Raw genomic sequence first — 16616 nt, 5'->3', positions numbered from 1 at the left:
CTTCTGGAGGGGGGGGGGGGTTGATTCTGCTTCTTGTAATTTCTCAGGGTCATCACCTCCATTTCTCATCCAGGGTTCAGTTCCATATAACACTCATTTACTGAGTACTTACCATCTGTAAGACATTGTGGAGGAACCAGAGACAGAAAAGATGGTTTCTTACCTTAAGTAGCTTGACTGGCCAGGGAGACAGACGTGCCACACCCCCAGCTAACCACACGCAGGGAAGATAAGAATCAGTGCCATGGGAGAGGTAAGGATGAAACGTTTGAGGAGAGGGAAGAGTTAACCGATCAGGGGCTGAGGCTGGGGACATGACATGATGACATTTAAGCCAGACTTTGAGGGGTGACAGAGAAAGGAGAAGAGGCACAGGAGAGGCCATTTCAGCATGAGGAAACAGCAAACTCTTAAAACTGGATGATCTGCTCAGGGAAGGGTCAGGAGCTGGGATGGTAGAGGCCACAGGGAAATAGCAGGATGTGGCCAAAGAGGAGGCCAGAGGAGGTCTGAGGCCAGGTCAGGGAGGGCCCAGAAGGCTGTGCTAAGAAATTTGGGCTTGATTCTGAAGACGGGAAAGCTACTGAAAGCTTTTGAGGAGGGAGGGGGCTGATGTGATCGAATTGGTGCTTTAGAAGATGAATTGATTATAAAATCAAGAGATTGGAGGCAGAGGGACCAGTTAAGAGGCTATTGTAATATTCTGGGTGAGAGATGATGAGGGCCTGCATCAGGGTGGATGGAGATGGCATTATTAAGGCTTGACTCCTGATTGGCTGTGGGCAGAGATGGTGGGGGGGGGAGAGAAGGAGTTGAAGACGACTTTGCTGCTGAAATGTCCAGGCTAGGGGATAGTGGTGCCATTAACTAAGATAGGAAACATGCTGGGTGTGGGGGGTGGGGAGCAGGTTTATGGGAACAGATAATGAGTTCGGTTTGAGACACATTGAGTTTGAGGGGCTCGGTGGATGTCCAATTAACAGCGAGTTGCTGGCAGCTAGAAATTCTGGTCTGGGTCTAAGGAGAGAGGTCAGGGCTAGAGATACAGATTTGGGAGTCTTTGGTGCAGGAAGGGGAGAGTTGCAACTGGGGGAGCTGGAAAGAAGGAGGGGCAGGATTCACATGCCCCCGCTACCCACACAGTTGAGAGAGGTGGGGTTGGGGAGAGCCGAAGAGAGCCAGACTGAGCTAGAGAGAAAGAAAGAGACAGAGGAGGGCAAGAGAGACAGAGGGAGACAGAAAGACAAGAGAGGGAGAGGGAAGGCTGAGGCAAGGACAGAGTAGAGGGGAGGGAGAAACAATGGGAAGATAGAAGGGAAGGTGGGGAGGTGAGGGAAGAGAGAAGGGAGCCTGAGAGAAACCAAGGATGAGGAAAGAAAGGGGGAAGGGACCAGGGCAAGAAAGGTGGGAAGGGGAGGAAGGTGGAGGAGTGCAGACTGTGCCAAGGGAGATGGGAGAGAGGGAGAAGAGAAACAAGGAAGAGGGGAAGAGAGAGACAGCTGGGAGAGTTATAGAGGGAAGAGGGAGATGAAGAGGAGTAATAGAGGGGAATAGGAAAGAGAAATTGAGAGAGAAGGTGAAACGGAAAGAGAGCAAGAGAGAGATGGGGGTAGGGAGGAAAAAAGGCGAGGTGAAGAGATGGGGGCTGGCAGAGGTGAGGAGAGACAAAGCAAGACCAGGGCTAGGGTTCTGGGATGGGTGGAGAGAGAGTAGGCCCTGGAGACACTGGCTCAGGAAAGCCAAGAGGGGCCAAGTACAAAGAAAGGCAAGGGCAGCAGTAACCTGTGCTGCAGAGAGAGGGAGGTCGGGGAGGACCAGGACGAGAATGGGGGCTGCTGTCCTAGTACTGCCTCCCTCCTTTTTTGGGAGCCTCTGCATCAGCCACCTGGCCTCCTGGCTCTTTCTTAATCTTAGCTTGCAGCCTCCTGCCCTGGGACCTTTGCACAGATTGTTTCCTCTGCCGGGAATGCTCTTCCCCCAGATACACACATGGCTCACCCCTTCGCTTCCTTTAGGATGTTTAAATGTCTCCTTCTCAGCAAGGCCTATGACAAATACCCTCTTTCAAAACTGTAGCCCATTCTGCGTCCCCCCCACCCCAACCATCGCTGGGCCCGTTAGCCTTGTGTTATACCACCTTCTAACATCCTGTAACAGGAGTCGTGGGTATTGTCCGTCTAATTTCACGAGAGTATAAATTCCGTGAAGGCAGGGATTTGCGGTCTTTTTTGGTAGTCGTTGAATCTCCAGTACCTGGGACCGTGCTGGCACGTAGTAGGAACTCAGTAAATATTTGTTGGATGAGTAAGTGCCCTCGTGTTGAATATGGACAATCTCTGAATATTATATAAAGAATAAGCAAAACAAACCCCTGATGTGACTATCTTGTACTGATTTACTTCGTGGGAAAGTGGAGAACAGCAGAAAATTCTGATCACTGGAGGGTTCTATTCAGCTGAGCTTCGACGGAGAAGACTTTTAGCTAACTTGGGAGCTTAAGGGTCTCAAGCTCATTGGGTAAACCTCTTTTTCTTGATGGCTCATTTTCTCTAGAATTGGCTGTGCAGTGGTTGTCAATGGCGACAGCTGGACATTAGCCGCTGAAGGGGGTGGTAGGTCATGGGGATGACTAGGCTGATAGAAAGGGACAAGGACAGAAATGTGTGGTCTGTGATGGAACATTGTTTTTTGTTTGCTTGTTTGTGGTCCGAGTACAAGGAGTATTGCGTCTGATTTCGAGGGAGCTTTAAACCAGCTTAAATGTGTGTGTTATATCTCTATAACTCCCAAGTCGAAATCAGAATAGAGTATTTTTGAAGGGCTTTTAAAGAAAGTGTGTACTTCCTCTGGAGAACTTAAATTGGTACGTCACTCAAATACTTCAGTACCCATGGATTAGAGAGTTAACGAGAAAAAGATCCCCAGTAGTCTTTCAATGCATTGTTCATATATGGGAACAACCCTCTAATTGTAGTTGGTTAGGCTAAATGTGTGTGGAAAAATATACTGTCATCTCGTTTGTCTGGAACAGATTGAATTTCCTCGAACACTCAAGCATCTCTGTCTAGGTGATTAACAGCATCCTTGTCTCCATCCTGAAACCTATGGAGTCCTGGAAAGCCGGTGCCCTCATCCCTGTTTGGACCTTAATTTTCCATAGCAGGCTGGCTTGCAGGAGAGACGGCTTTACTGTGTTGGTACTATAATTGCCTTTACTTGAATGTTTCCCTGTTAAAGGTGGTTCAAGCAGCTGTCCCTGTTCGGAGTTCTGATTGTTTGGAGTTCTTTTTCCTCAGGGGGAGTGGCCACAGCAGGTCCTATCTGGTGGTGAGTGGCTGTCATGATCTCGACAGCACCGCTCTACAGCGGCGTGCACGACTGGACCAGTTCTGACCGGATTCGCATGTGTGGCATCAACGAGGAGAGGTGAGGAGGCTGGGAAGGTGGCCGTTGCCGGCTCCCAGTGAGTGGTCCCTGCTCATCAGAGGGACAGCTGCAGCAGGGCTCTGGGAGGGACCCTGGGTAAGAGGCTTCGGTGATTTCTAATTTTCCTGGGATGGGATGGAGCTGGGGGCGTGTGAGTGGCCTGTCCTCCCACGCTGTCCCCGTTCAGATGAAGGTGAGGAGGCCAGCAGATGACCTTTTGCCAACTAACATTTGTCTACTCATTAAGAACTGTCAGCCTGGAGTAAGGGGAAGCTCCGGCAATTGCAGTTTTTCTTTGCTGCATGCATGTTCGGTGCTCAAGGATACGCACAAGATATTTTTGGTCCTTGATCTAAGCCTGGAAGAAAGGCAGTCTTATTATTCAGCTGTATACTGGGAACTGTTAGTGGGTATTCTGGTGATCAGCGCTTTCCTGCCTCACGAGGCTAATGACGATTCTTATCCGATCCTTATGAAGTGTCTCAGGCAGATCTGACCACGTACTGTGGTTGTCGTACGGAACTGAGAGTTGGTGATGCCTGCCTGATCCATGTGTTTTAGATGTTTTGCTCACCAAAATATTTGGTTGACCAAGCTCTGCCGTTTACTGATCATGCCCCGTGGGAAGGACACTCAAAATGGCCTTCAGATTTTATATTTGACTCTCGTGACCTTTGGCCAAAGAAAGAGCCCTGCGCGCCTCTCCCGTTTTTAGAGAAGGCATGCTTGCTGGTGTCTAGCTGTTGTTTCAGTCCATCCACTGTTTAAATGCCAATGCCTCAGATCAGTCCTCTAGAACACGGACCATCCCAGCTTGTCCTGGGATTCAAATCCAGTGTTTCCTTGGGGAAGTCTTGGAAGCATGTGCGTGGCTGTGTGTGCACGTGGGGGAACGTGTGTCTTTGTGAGTATCTTCTTTTTTCTTCTGCTCTTAACAGGAGAAGTGTGTACTTGTCTGAGGTTCAGGTTAGGAGAAGAGACCGTTTTTCTTTTTAAAGACATTAGTGCCTAATAGTTTAATGTTCTCTATCCTGAGGAACAAGTTAGAGATGGACTTCAAAGGAATTTGATTTTAGGATATAAAAGTGAGGACTAAGGAAAATAAGACAGAATTCCTCTCAGATCTGCATAAGAAAGATACTTTCCTTTGCATGTGAGGTGCGGCCTTAGATAATGCCCACGAGTGGACAGGGGGAAGGCCAGGTGATGGTATTGATTTGTGGAAGCATTCACTGGCAACTCGGCAACTCGTTAAAGGCATTTGGGCCTTGCGTGCAGAGATCTGGACTAGAGCCTTTAATAAGTCAGTGCACAAGCTGCCTCGGTTCACTGTCCATTCTCAGTCCTGCGAGAAAGAAACAGGAAGTGAGCCCCAAACCTGCCTTTCCCTCTTTATGGACCTTTCTTGGGATGTTAAATTACCAAATACGCCTAGTGGTTAAGATGACCTTTTAAGCATTGTCACTTCTGATCTCATCTACCCTTTATTGTCGCCTTCCTCTACAGTCTAGGCTGTGGTGGAGCTGCTTTCTGAAATGTGATCTCACCTTATTTAAAAACCATCTTTCTCAGTCCTTTACAACTTGTAGGACTTAGACATTTCGGGTATAAAGCTGCATGTGGGGGGTCAACTCTTAAAACTCTTTGAGAAACCTGCCAGTGTCATTAGATGGAGCTGAGGACTGACACCGTTGCAGGGATGGGGACAGGGGCTTTCCGCAGGCCCCAGGTGCCTGACTATAGTGAACCTCTGTAGGTGTGAACCTCTGGCTCACTCTCCCCGTTGTCTCACTTGGTTGCTTCCTTTCTTGTATGCATTCATTCCTTCACTCAACCAACATTTACTAAATCCAGCAGGAGCAAGCCAGCAGTCACGGGACACTGATGGTGAGTGCTGGAGCGTGGCTCGTACTGGCCCGGTGCGAGTCTGTATGCAATGAGGATAGACTTCCTGGGGGAATAAGGGAAGGCTTTCCAGAGGTGGTGACATCTGAGCCGGGGCTTGAGGGACGAGTAGGAGTTTGAGGTGAGGTATGTTTGGAGAAGACCCTGGCTGGGAAGAAGTTGGTCTTGGGGTGCGGTGGGACTCAGTCAGGGAAAGTCTGCAGGGGCTGGAATCTGAGTGCCTGATGTGTGTGGTGTGGTCAGGGCCCAGTGGGCACTAAAAACGCTCTGGTTTGACAGTGGTGCTAGCCCTTCATAATTGGGAAAACAGCCCTGAAAGGTTATCTCCATTTCTGGTTTAAGTTCAACAAAGCCTGACGCTCAACAGCCCAGGGTCATCTCTGCCCGGAAGAGGTGGTGGGATTGATTTTTCAGTCCTGATTGAAGCCTGCTTTGACCCCTGCTCCTTCCTGCCTGCCGCCTGCACCCTCCTAACCCTGCCTGGTTGACCCACTTCTCTTTGTGCACCCCTTGCCTGCAAGCTATTCCTGTCCCAGGCTCCTCTGTCCACGGAGCAGTTTAATGTTTGCTTAGCTTTGCACACCCCTCTCCTCAGAGAATTTGAAACGTAGCCACACAACATTTTCCCAGAGCCTCAGGGACTGGCACTTGGGCCTGGGCATGGCTGGAGTAGCCGGGACTGCTGCTTCCGCCGCTGTCCCCGGAGTCCCTGGGCCACTGGCTCTGTGGGTCGGCCTTGGAGGGCAGGTGGCTGCCTTCAGGGGCAGGCTTTTCTGTGTTCAGTTCAAGGTGATTTTAAGGGGGAGCCCAGCAAGGGCAGCTAGCTCCCCTCCCTGTGGTCAGGAGAGGAAAGAATAGAAATAGCTAACATCCCTCCCCGGCAGCCCCTCAGGTAGGGTTGGCAAAGGGCGCTGGCAGTGCCACTCGTTCCCCTTGCCACTGCCCTCCTCCCTGAACCCTCGCTGGCCAGTCTTATTTGAACATGGTTCTCCCCAGCCCAAGGCTGGGTATAGGGCCCACTTTTCTGGTCTCCCAGGACCTGATATCCAAGTATGTTTTCCCTTTCCTTCAAGGTCCCCCTTTCTCCCCTTCCTCAAGACCCCTGACTGCCTCTCCAGCCCTTGCCTGTCCTTACAGTCACTTCTGTTTGTCACCAGCAGTCATTGCCAGCAGTGGAAACCTCCCACTTCTGCCAGCCTAGCTGCCTTTTAAAGGGAACAGATCTCCACCCCCCTCCCCAGTTAATCCTTCCTGGAGCCCTGAAACGATAGGGAGAGGCCTGTGGTGATCTCCCTTGCCTTTTTTGCTTCTCTTGGCCCAGGGACAATTCTGGAGTCCATCAGTGGGGCCCTGTTCCAGTGAGAGGGAAGGAGTTAGCAGGACCCTCCCCATTTTTGTGGGGGTTGGATGTAGGCTCCCTGACTGTCCTAGGCTAGGGTAGCTGGTGTGGCAGATGCTGGCTTCTTCCCAGGCTGTTGTAGAGCTGAGGGTGAGGAGGAGGAGCAAACTCCAAGGTGGTCCACTTCCCTAGAGGCTCACAGAGCATGCCTGTGCTTCTCCCCTTTGGAACTGCACCACAGGGCTTCTGCTGGAGCTTTATTCTTCTACCCAGACCTTCCACTTAGCCACTCACCTGGGCTCTTGCCCCCGTGGCATCCTCCCTTGGGCAGATAGTGGTGGGTTTCTGCTGTAACCAAAAAACTAAACTTCAAGTGGGTGTTTGTCCTCTCTCCAACTTCACCCTCCTTGTCTTTTTTCTCCCCTGAGGTTCTTACTGAAAACCTGCAGAAGACTTTTTTGGGTAGGTTGGGGTTCAGTTAGGCTTTCCTCCTTCGCAACCCAGCTCTCTGGCCTCGAGTCCTTCTCTTTGCAATATACCAACTTGAATTTGGGGTCCGTGGCCTTGAAGGCCTCCCTTTGAGGTCGGAGTGAACTTGGGGTGCTAGGAGAACAAGGGGAGAGCGGGGAGCTGCCAGGGCATGGGCTGGAACTTAGTGGTACTTTATGAGACTGACACGCTGCCTACTGCACTAAGGAGGCACCTTCAGTGGTACTTCAGAATAGGGCAAGAGGTACCCTGGAGGGAAAGAAGTTGTGTCCTTGAAATGCCCCTCGGCACCCAGTGACCCGGTGGCCTCAAATCAGTATCATTCTATGCGCTAATAAATGTGTATCCGCTCTAGGCAGGCAACCTCATCAGGTGAATAGGTGATGATTCAGACTTAGAACATGACACACAATGGAGGTGGCTATTTGTTTCAGAAAATGATTACCCTTACGATACCTGCAGCCAGCTTCCATTATAGACTTAAAATAAGATTGCACTTAAGAGAAAACTGGTTTGCATGTCTTTTGAGATCTTCTGCCTTTTGGCAATGCCCAGTACCTCCTGGATGGTCACATTGACAGGTAAGCTTGGGACAGAAGCAAAGGTGTTAGGCCATCCTCCATGCTCCTGGTGAGAGCCCCAGAGAACAGAATACACAGCCCAAGGAGGGGAGTCTAGTCAGATTGGGCTCCTTTGCAGGAACGTGCAAAGCTGGGTGTGGAGGCTCCAGCTCGTGACCTGTCCCCCCAGCCCAATTCCTTGTGATTTTCTCCAAGCCACCAAGGGAAGTGGTTTTATGGGAACCAGACGGGCAGGAGGTGTTCTGCCGAAGGTGGTGGTGGCCCAAAGACTAGGCCTCATGGCCCTTCTCTGGTTGTGTCTCCCATGCTAGAAGAGCACCCCTTTCTGATGAGGAGTCCACGACAGGTGACTGCCAGCGCTTTGGATCTCAGGAGTTTTGTGTCAGCAGCAGTTTTTCCAAGGTAAGGGGCTGTGTGGAGCCACATGTCACCCACCAAAGGGTGGCGCTGAACTGCCCGGGCGATGTGCCGAGTCTGCCATCCCAAGAAGGGGGGCAGGAAGGAACAGGGTATTTCCCAGGAGTTGCTGTATGTGAGACCGAAATCGGCCAGCTGCTCTTTGCCTCTGCTGAGACCTGGTTGGTCGAGTTGCAAAGAGGACCCGCTGCCACCTCTCCCCGGCCTCGGGACACTTGCACCGACCACAGAGAGCTAGCTAAGACGGGCACGCTGCTCTGTCGTTGCAGGTGGAGCTCACGGCAGTTGGAAGTGGCAGCAATGCCCGGGGGGCAGACCCAGATGGCAGTACAGCAGAAAAACTTGGGCACAAGTCAGAAGACAAGCCTGACGACCCCCAGCCACAAATGGACTATGCTGGGAATGTGGCGGAGGCTGAGGGCCTGTTGGTGCCGCTGAGCGGCTCGGGGGACGGGCTCAAGCTTCCTGCTCCTGACGGCGCCACTGAGGCTGGCGACAGCAGGGCCGACTGCTCCTGGGCTCCCCTCAGCACCCAAATGAGCAAGCAGGTGGACTGCTCAGCAGCTGGGGTGAAGGCTTTGGACTCTCGGCATGGCGTGGGGGAGAAGAATACTTTCATTTTGGCAACTCTGGGAACTGGAGTCCCCGTGGAGGGAACCCTGCCTCTGGTTACCACTAACTTCAGTCCACTGCCAGCCCCCATCTGCCCCCCTGCTCCCAGTTCGGCCTCCGTCCCACCATCTGTTCCGGATCCGTTCCAAGTTCCCCTCTCTGTCCCCACCCCAGTGCCCCACTCCGGGCTAGTTCCCGTCCAGGTTGCCACTTCGGTTCCAGCCCCTTCCCCTCCTTTAGCACCTGTCCCAGCTCTGGCTCCGGCACCGCCGTCAGTGCCCACACTCATCTCTGATTCAAACCCCCTTTCAGTTTCAGCCTCGGTCTTGGTGCCTGTGCCAGCTTCGGCTCCCCCTTCGGGTCCTGTTCCTCTGTCGGCTCCGGCCCCTACCCCCCTCTCAGTCCCAGTTTCAGCTCCTCCCTTGGCTCTGATCCAGGCTCCTGTGCCCCCTTCAGCTCCAACCCTGGTCCTCGCACCTGTCCCCACACCAGTTCTGGCTCCCATGCCAGCGTCCACGCCTCCAGCGGCTCCTGCCCCTCCGTCAGTGCCGATGCCCACCCCGACTCCGTCTTCTGGCCCACCCTCTACCCCTACCCTCATCCCTGCCTTTGCTCCTACGCCGGTGCCTGCACCCACTCCGGCCCCGATCTTTACTCCAGCCCCCACGCCCATGCCGGCTGCCACACCAGCTGCCATTCCCACCTCTGCACCCATCCCGGCCTCCTTTAGTTTGAGTCGAGTATGTTTTCCTGCAGCTCAGGCACCAGCTATGCAAAAAGTCCCATTGTCTTTTCAGCCAGGGACAGTACTGACCCCAAGCCAGCCGCTGGTATATATCCCGCCTCCGAGCTGTGGGCAGCCACTCAGTGTGGCCACACTGCCAACGACCTTGGGGGTCTCCTCAACTCTTACACTGCCTGTCCTGCCTTCCTACCTTCAGGACAGGTGTCTCCCTGGTGTGCTGGCCTCCCCAGAGCTCCGGTCTTACCCATATGCGTTTTCGGTGGCCCGGCCTCTGACTTCAGATTCCAAGCTGGTCTCTCTGGAGGTGAACAGGCTTCCCTGTGCATCCCCATCCGGCAGCACCAGCACCCAGCCTACACCCGATGGGGTCCCCGGGCCTTTGGCAGATACTTCCCTCTCTACTGCTTCTGCCAAGGTGCTTCCAACCCCACAGCCTTTGCTGCCAGCCCCCAGCGTGAGCTCGGCCCCACCACACCCTGCCAAGATGCCAGGTGGTGGCGAGCAGCAAACAGAAGGGACTTCCATCACCTTCTCTCCCCTCAAGTCACCTCCACAGCTGGAGCGAGAGATGGCCTCTCCACCGGAGTGTAGTGAGATGCCCCTGGACCTCTCCTCTAAGTCCAACCGCCAGAAGCTCCCGTTGCCGAACCAGCGCAAGACGCCTCCCATGCCCGTGTTGACCCCCGTGCACACCAGCAGCAAAGCCCTCCTCTCCACGGTCTTGTCTAGGTCTCAGCGCACCACCCAGGCCGCTGGGAGCAATGTCACCTCATGCCTGGGCTCTACTTCCTCGCCCTTCGTCATCTTTCCTGAGATCGTGAGGAATGGGGACCCGAGCACCTGGGTGAAGAACTCAACTGCGCTGATCAGCACCATTCCTGGCACCTATGTGGGAGTGGCCAACCCAGTGCCTGCATCCCTGCTGCTGAACAAAGACCCTAACCTGGGCCTCACCCGAGACCCCCGCCATCTCCCCAAGCAGGAGCCCATCTCCATCATCGATCAAGGAGAGCCTAAGAACACCAGTGCCCCCTGTGGCAAGAAGGGCAGCCAGGCTGGCACTGAGGGACAGCCAAGCACAGTCAAACGTTACACCCCAGCCCGCATCGCCCCTGGGCTCCCGGGGTGCCAAACTAAGGAGCTCTCTCTGTGGAAGCCCACGGGGCCAGCAAATATTTACCCACGGTGTTCAGTCAATGGGAAACCCACCAGCACCCAGGTCCTGCCTGTTGGCTGGTCACCATACCACCAAGCGTCTCTGCTTTCCATTGGCATTTCCAGTGCCGGGCAGCTGACCCCCAGTCAGGGGGTGCCCATCAGGCCCACCAGCGTTGTTTCCGAGTTTTCTGGTGTGCCGTCTCTTGGCCCTAGTGAAGCTGTGCACGGACTTCCAGAGGGGCAGCCACGGCCTGGGGGCCCCTTTGCTCCAGAGCAGGACACTGGCACGAAGAACAAAACTTGTCGGATTGCTGCCAAGCCTTACGAAGAACAAGTCAACCCTGTCCTCCTGACTCTCAGCCCTCAGACAGGGACCTTGGCGCTGTCTGTCCAGCCTAGCGGTGGGGACATAAAAGCGAATCAGGGGCCTGAAGAATCAGAGAGCCACCTCTGCCCCGACAGCACTCCTAAGATAGATGGTCCCCAGGGGGCTTGTGGCCTGAAGCTGGCAGGAGACACAAAGCCTAAAAACCAAGTACTGGCCACCTACATGTCTCATGAGCTGGTCCTGGCCCCCCCCCAGAACCTGCACAAGATGCCCGAGCTGCCTTTGCTACCTCATGACAACCGCCCCAAGGAACTCATCTTGGATGTGGTCCCAAGCAGCAAGAGGGGCTCCAGCACAGAGCTGTCACAGCTTGGAAGCCAGGTGGACCTGGGGCGGGTGAAAATGGAGAAAGTGGATGGTGATGTGGTCTTCAATTTAGCCACCTGCTTCCGGGCTGATGGCCTCCCAGCAGCTCCCCAGAGGGGCCAAGCTGAAGTTCGGAATAAGGCCGGGCAGGCTCGAGTGAAACAGGAAAGCGTAGGTGTCTTTGCTTGCAAGAACAAGTGGCAGCCAGACTCAGTGGTGACCGATGGGGTGACCGAATCTCTGCCGCCCAAGAAAATGAAGTACAGCAAAGAGAAGGACGGTGAGGAGCAGCAGCCACAAGCCAAGGTCATAGCCCGGAGTTCCCATGGACCCAAGGTGAGTGTGGGGCTGAGGTCGAGGGCAGGGCCCGGACACCAGAGGTTTGCTTTCTCCTGCAGATGTCAACCTCCCACTGCGGTGTCCTGGAGTAGCTCTGGAAACTAAACTGATTGGAAGGCTTGTGGAACGTGCTTACTGACCTGCTGTCCTCTTTCTAAGTCACACTGTCCATATATGGTGTTCTATCACGAGGAGGGGCTGGCTTGTATTTTGTAGGATGAGGGAAGTGATTTGGTCCCTGAGGCCAGGGAACCCATTGTCTCAGATGGGGTTGGAAAGCGGAAGAGGGGATTGACGAGGAAAATCAGTTAATAACAGGCCCTTCCCTGCATAACCATTCTTCCTTTTCCTTTTCTGAGATGACAGCTAGCCTTGAGAACTTGGGATTCTCAAGGGGAGGGGAGGGGCCTTTGACAGGGTCCTTTTCTACACCACTGGGGGAGCCTGCTCAGGATATGCTTGCAGTTTTGTGGGGCCGAAGCCAATTTGGCTTCTGGGCTCATCTGCTAGTTTCCTATCCACCCAGTGCCTGGGGTGACAGCTTCATGTTTAGGCCCATTGGAAATTTGGTGTGCAAGACAGGTGGGCATCTGGGTCTGGGTTCTTAATGGTGGCAGGGATCTGGGCCCAAAGGTGGGCCAAGAGGATTCCACTTGAATCCCGTGATGTTCCAGAGGGGATCCGGAAGCCACTGGTGGTCCAAGGAGATTCTTGAAGCAGTTGAACATAGGACTTCTCAAAAAACGTGGAGCAATTTAGGGGCACCTGGCTGGCTCAGTCAGAAGAGCATGTGACTCTTCTTCTCGGGGTCATGAGTTTGAGCCCTGCGTTAGATGTAGAGGTTATTTAAGTAAATAAAAAACTTTTTAAAAATATGGAGCAATTTGAAGCCTTAAGTTAAGCCTTCAAATTGAATGTTTTTGTTTTTGTGTTTTTTTGTTTTTGTTTTTTTGTTAGAGATTATATTTATTTAGGAGAGCCTGGGTGGCTCAGTTGGTCAGGAGTCTGCCTTCTGCTCAGCTCATGATTGAACCCTGTATCGGGTTCCCTGCTTGGTGGGGTGCCTGCTTCTCCCTCTCCCCTCCCCCGTCTCGTGCTCATGCTCTCTCTCTCTAGCAAATAAAATATTTTAAAAAATTAGAAAAAGATTGCATTTATTTATCTGAGAGAGAGGAGGTGGGGGAAAGCAAAGAGAGAGAAACAGACTCCCCCGTGAGCAGAGAGCCCAATGTGGGGCTCGATCCCAGGACTCCGAGATCATGACCTGAGCTGAAGGCGGACGCTTAAGCAACTGAGCTACAGAGCCACCCCACTTTTTTTCTGGCTGTTGGTTGCAATATTTTATTTTAATTTTATATATTTTATGAAGTTTTATTGGAATGCAGCCATGCTCTTCTTCTTTTTTTTTTTTTTAACATTTTTCAGTTTCAAATTAAATGTTGATATACACTAATGAACAGATTTCTAGCCAGAATACCATGAATTTGGGTTTGTGGTGGAAGCTCTTAGTCTTTTTTGGACCATAGAATGTTTTGGGAAACTATAAGACCCTGTCCACAGAACCATGACCTCAGAATTTTGCCAGGAATTTTAAGGAGTTCATGGGCCCACCCCCTCCACAAAGCCCGCCCATGGGTTCCAAATTAAGAACCCCAGGGATAGAGTTTGGGTGAGTTTTCTCAATGATCTCATAGCCATCTCTGTATGGCAGAGACATGCCAAATAGGAACACAGGTCATAACATAGTAGAGCATATGTATAGCATTTGCTTAAGTAACTGTGATTTGTCCTTAATGGTAATAAGAAAAATAATTCATGTCATTATATGTGCTGTATGCTATACACACGCATACGCACACATAGCATATATATTGTATGCCAAGTGCTTTCTACACACATCATCTAACTTAATCCTTCCAATAACCCTGTGAGGTGAATACTATACCCAATTTACAGATAAGTAAATGAAGGAAACAAACTGAATGGGCTAGTTACCCAACATTACACAGCTACTAAACGGCAGAGCTGGAACTCAGATTCTGGTCATCGGCTCCGAAGTTCATGACCATCGTCAGCTATGACACCCTGTCTTCTACTCTCCTTATGTATGACTGTTTCACGGAACATTTGGCAAGCATTTGCTGAGTGGTTACTACCTGCTGGTCCCTCCTGGGCAGTGAGCTGCATCTTCAGGAGGGCAGTACAGCGCTGTGGTGAGGAGGGTGCTTTCCGGAGCCAGGCACAGTGCCCAAGTTTAAATCTTGGTCCTACTTTTCCTAACTGTGCTATCGGTCAAGCGACTTAATCTCGCTGGCCCTCAGTTTCCTCATCTGCACAATGAGACCGTAATAATACCCCTTTCATAGGGCTGTATAAAGATTAAATGAGATGATGCCGTGAAGTGTCCAAAATAGGCAAACTGATAGAGACAGAAAGTAGAATCATGGTTGTATAAGGAGGTGGGGAAATGGGTATGGGGTTTCCATTTGGGGCAGTGAAAACGTTCTGGAACTCGATGATGGTTATATGACTCTGCAACTGTACTAAAAGCCATGGAATTATAAACTTAATCAAATGAACTGTATGGTATATCTCAAAAAATTATATGCCAGTAAAGCTGATATTAAAACAAGTAAATGAGGTGATATATATGAAATATATATGAATGCTTAGAACAGTGCCTGGCAGGGAGTAAGTGCTCAGTAAATGCTCGTGGCTGCGGGTTGTTATTGTTAGTGTTACTAACAAAATAGACATGCTCCCTGCTCTCATGGAGCTTATGTCTTGCAGGCGACCTGATGACAGGCAGGTACTGCCCTTTACTATATTAGATGAACAGTTCACTGGGCCCACTGACAGATGCTGAGGCCAGAGAATAAAGTTACAAGATCAGGGGCCTTCACAGCTTCCTGTAGTGATTTAGCAAATGTCCATTTTGGCGGGGGAGAGTAAATAACTTAGATCTTTCTCTTCTTATCTTCCATTTTTCTGGAGAAAGAAACTGTTGATAAGCAAAGTCAGATCAGGGCTTAATTCAAAACAGCCCCTTGCAGGGTATGACCAAGAATCAGAATAGTCTCCTGTCCCCTACACCACCTGCCCCAAGGGCTCATGGAATCCTGAAGGGCTGGCTGAATCATCAGCAAAGAAAGAGTTCTGCTTCATTTGGTGCTGGGTGTATTTTATTGTCTTCTCATCCTTTGGAAAATTCTTTGGAAATGCTTTAAAAACTCTGTTAACCGGAATGTTCATCTTACACCGTCTCCCTATCCACCCAACTTTTTGAATAAGTTGGAGCATGTGTATACATTTTTACTCTCGGTGCTGCCCTTGCAGAACATACGCACAGAAATCCCTTCTAGATGTTCTGTTTTACTTGTTTTTGTCTGTCTTAGGAAATAAAAGTTAACGATCTGCACTTGAAAGATACGGCTAAAAGTGATATTCAGAAATAAATAGGACATGTTCAGACTTATGTGCATTTAACTTTATTCCCCCTGACTTCGAGTAGTCTTTCTCTGGCCATTCCTGAAGGTGAGATTTTAAGCAACAGTTCCCCGTCTTTCTCTTTCCTCCCAGTTCTTTCTTTTTCCTAACACTTTGATTTGTAGGAACCAGCAGCAAGCAAAGGAGGCAACTGAACTTGAATTTTTAGCTCAGCCCTCTGCTGAGTAAGAAACAGGAGGAGTTCACAGTGTAGTAGGAGTCCTGGGAATTTGGTGGGGAATGGTCACTCCCTGTTCCTGGGGAATCGAAATCCCCCGCAACATCCCAGGAAGTGTTCTGTTGGTAAGACATCGGCCATCCCCTTAGCTGGAGCTAGGCAGTGATAACCTTCTAGAAGGTGCATGTGGGTCTACTTAGGGGGAAAACAACTCTTCCTTTCTTCCTAGGGCCTGCTTTCATTGTTAAAACATTCTGCTTATTCTGCACTCCCTGGATGCTAGAATACTGGAAATCCCTACCTTGCCCTATTTCTTGTTTGGTGGCATGGAGAGACCTCAAAGCTTGTGAGCATATGCGGCTGTGAGGCTGGCTGAGAGTGTCCTTGTGCTGTGTAAGCATGGCCATCGTGCCTATCCGAGTGAGCAGGGCTGAGCAAAAACAGAGGAGGACTTGAATGGGGAAGGAGGAGAGTGAGAGCTGCTGCAGAGAGAGGCCCGGGTGGGGAGCCAGGAGCCCTGGGTCTCAGGCCCAGCTCTGCCACTTTCTCACTGCAGGCACAAATGAGCTCATTTGCAGATTTGCCTGGTAAGTGGCAGCCATCCCCGAGTGCAAGGACGCCTGAGGCCATGTGTTGCTCTGGACAAAGCATTTAACCTCTAGTCTTAGAGCCTCAGTTTCCTTGTCCGTTCAGTGGGGATGATACTAGCTTCTGCTTTCGGGGTTATCAGAAAGATCAAATCAAATAATGGAGAAGAGAATGTTTTGAGATGTTGAAAGTACTTAAGAGTATCAAGTGGCTTATTACTAATGCCTCGGCCTTTTCCTTGTCTCCCCTAAGTACGGGGTGATGTGAGTTGCTCCCATGTCATGCCATTCTTCTCCCCTTCATTGAATCTATTACACATGGAGATAGACCGTTTTTCTTCAGTTGGCCCCGGGCTAAGAATTGTTTTCAGTTCTTGGTGTCCATACCATTCACAGTGAAGGTAGTTGACCAGTGTGGTCACATGACTTGCCGAAGAAGCATTTCTGTTTTCTACACGTCTCTATTGCTGTTTGGATGTAGAGAACATGGGCCTGACTTTACACCTTTGAAAATGACTTCGGGTATTGATGTGGCTTGTGAACGCAGACTCCATAGACCTGTAAAAATGATGGCATGTGGTTGTGGGGATTAGCTAGGGCACAGGGTTCAGGCTCAGAAAGCCCCTGCCCCGGGACCCCACTGCAGCTCCTGTCCGTGTG

General features: G+C 51.2%; 1 protein-coding gene across 8 annotated transcripts in view; it reads left to right on the top strand.

Annotated features, from left to right (window-relative positions):
* BCORL1 (BCL6 corepressor like 1) overlaps nt 1-16616 on the top strand; it is a 61866-nt gene that overhangs the window by 15495 nt on the left and 29755 nt on the right. For 7 of the 8 annotated variants that reach the window (XM_047715747.1, XM_047715750.1, XM_047715746.1 and 4 more), the window contains 3 exons: nt 3297-3426; nt 8052-8142; nt 8427-11702. In XM_047715747.1, the coding sequence (XP_047571703.1) occupies nt 3341-3426; nt 8052-8142; nt 8427-11702 (3453 nt within the window). In that variant the 5' untranslated portion in view covers nt 3297-3340. Of the gene's footprint in view, nt 1-3031; nt 3194-3296; nt 3427-8051; nt 8143-8426; nt 11703-16616 lie in introns of those variants that run through there. The other variant, XM_047715748.1, reaches the window with a different exon arrangement.

This window comes from Lutra lutra, chromosome X (assembly GCF_902655055.1).
Source record: "Lutra lutra chromosome X, mLutLut1.2, whole genome shotgun sequence".
NCBI classification, from domain to species: Eukaryota; Metazoa; Chordata; class Mammalia; order Carnivora; family Mustelidae; genus Lutra; species Lutra lutra.
This window is presented reverse-complemented; position numbering and strand designations above follow the sequence as displayed.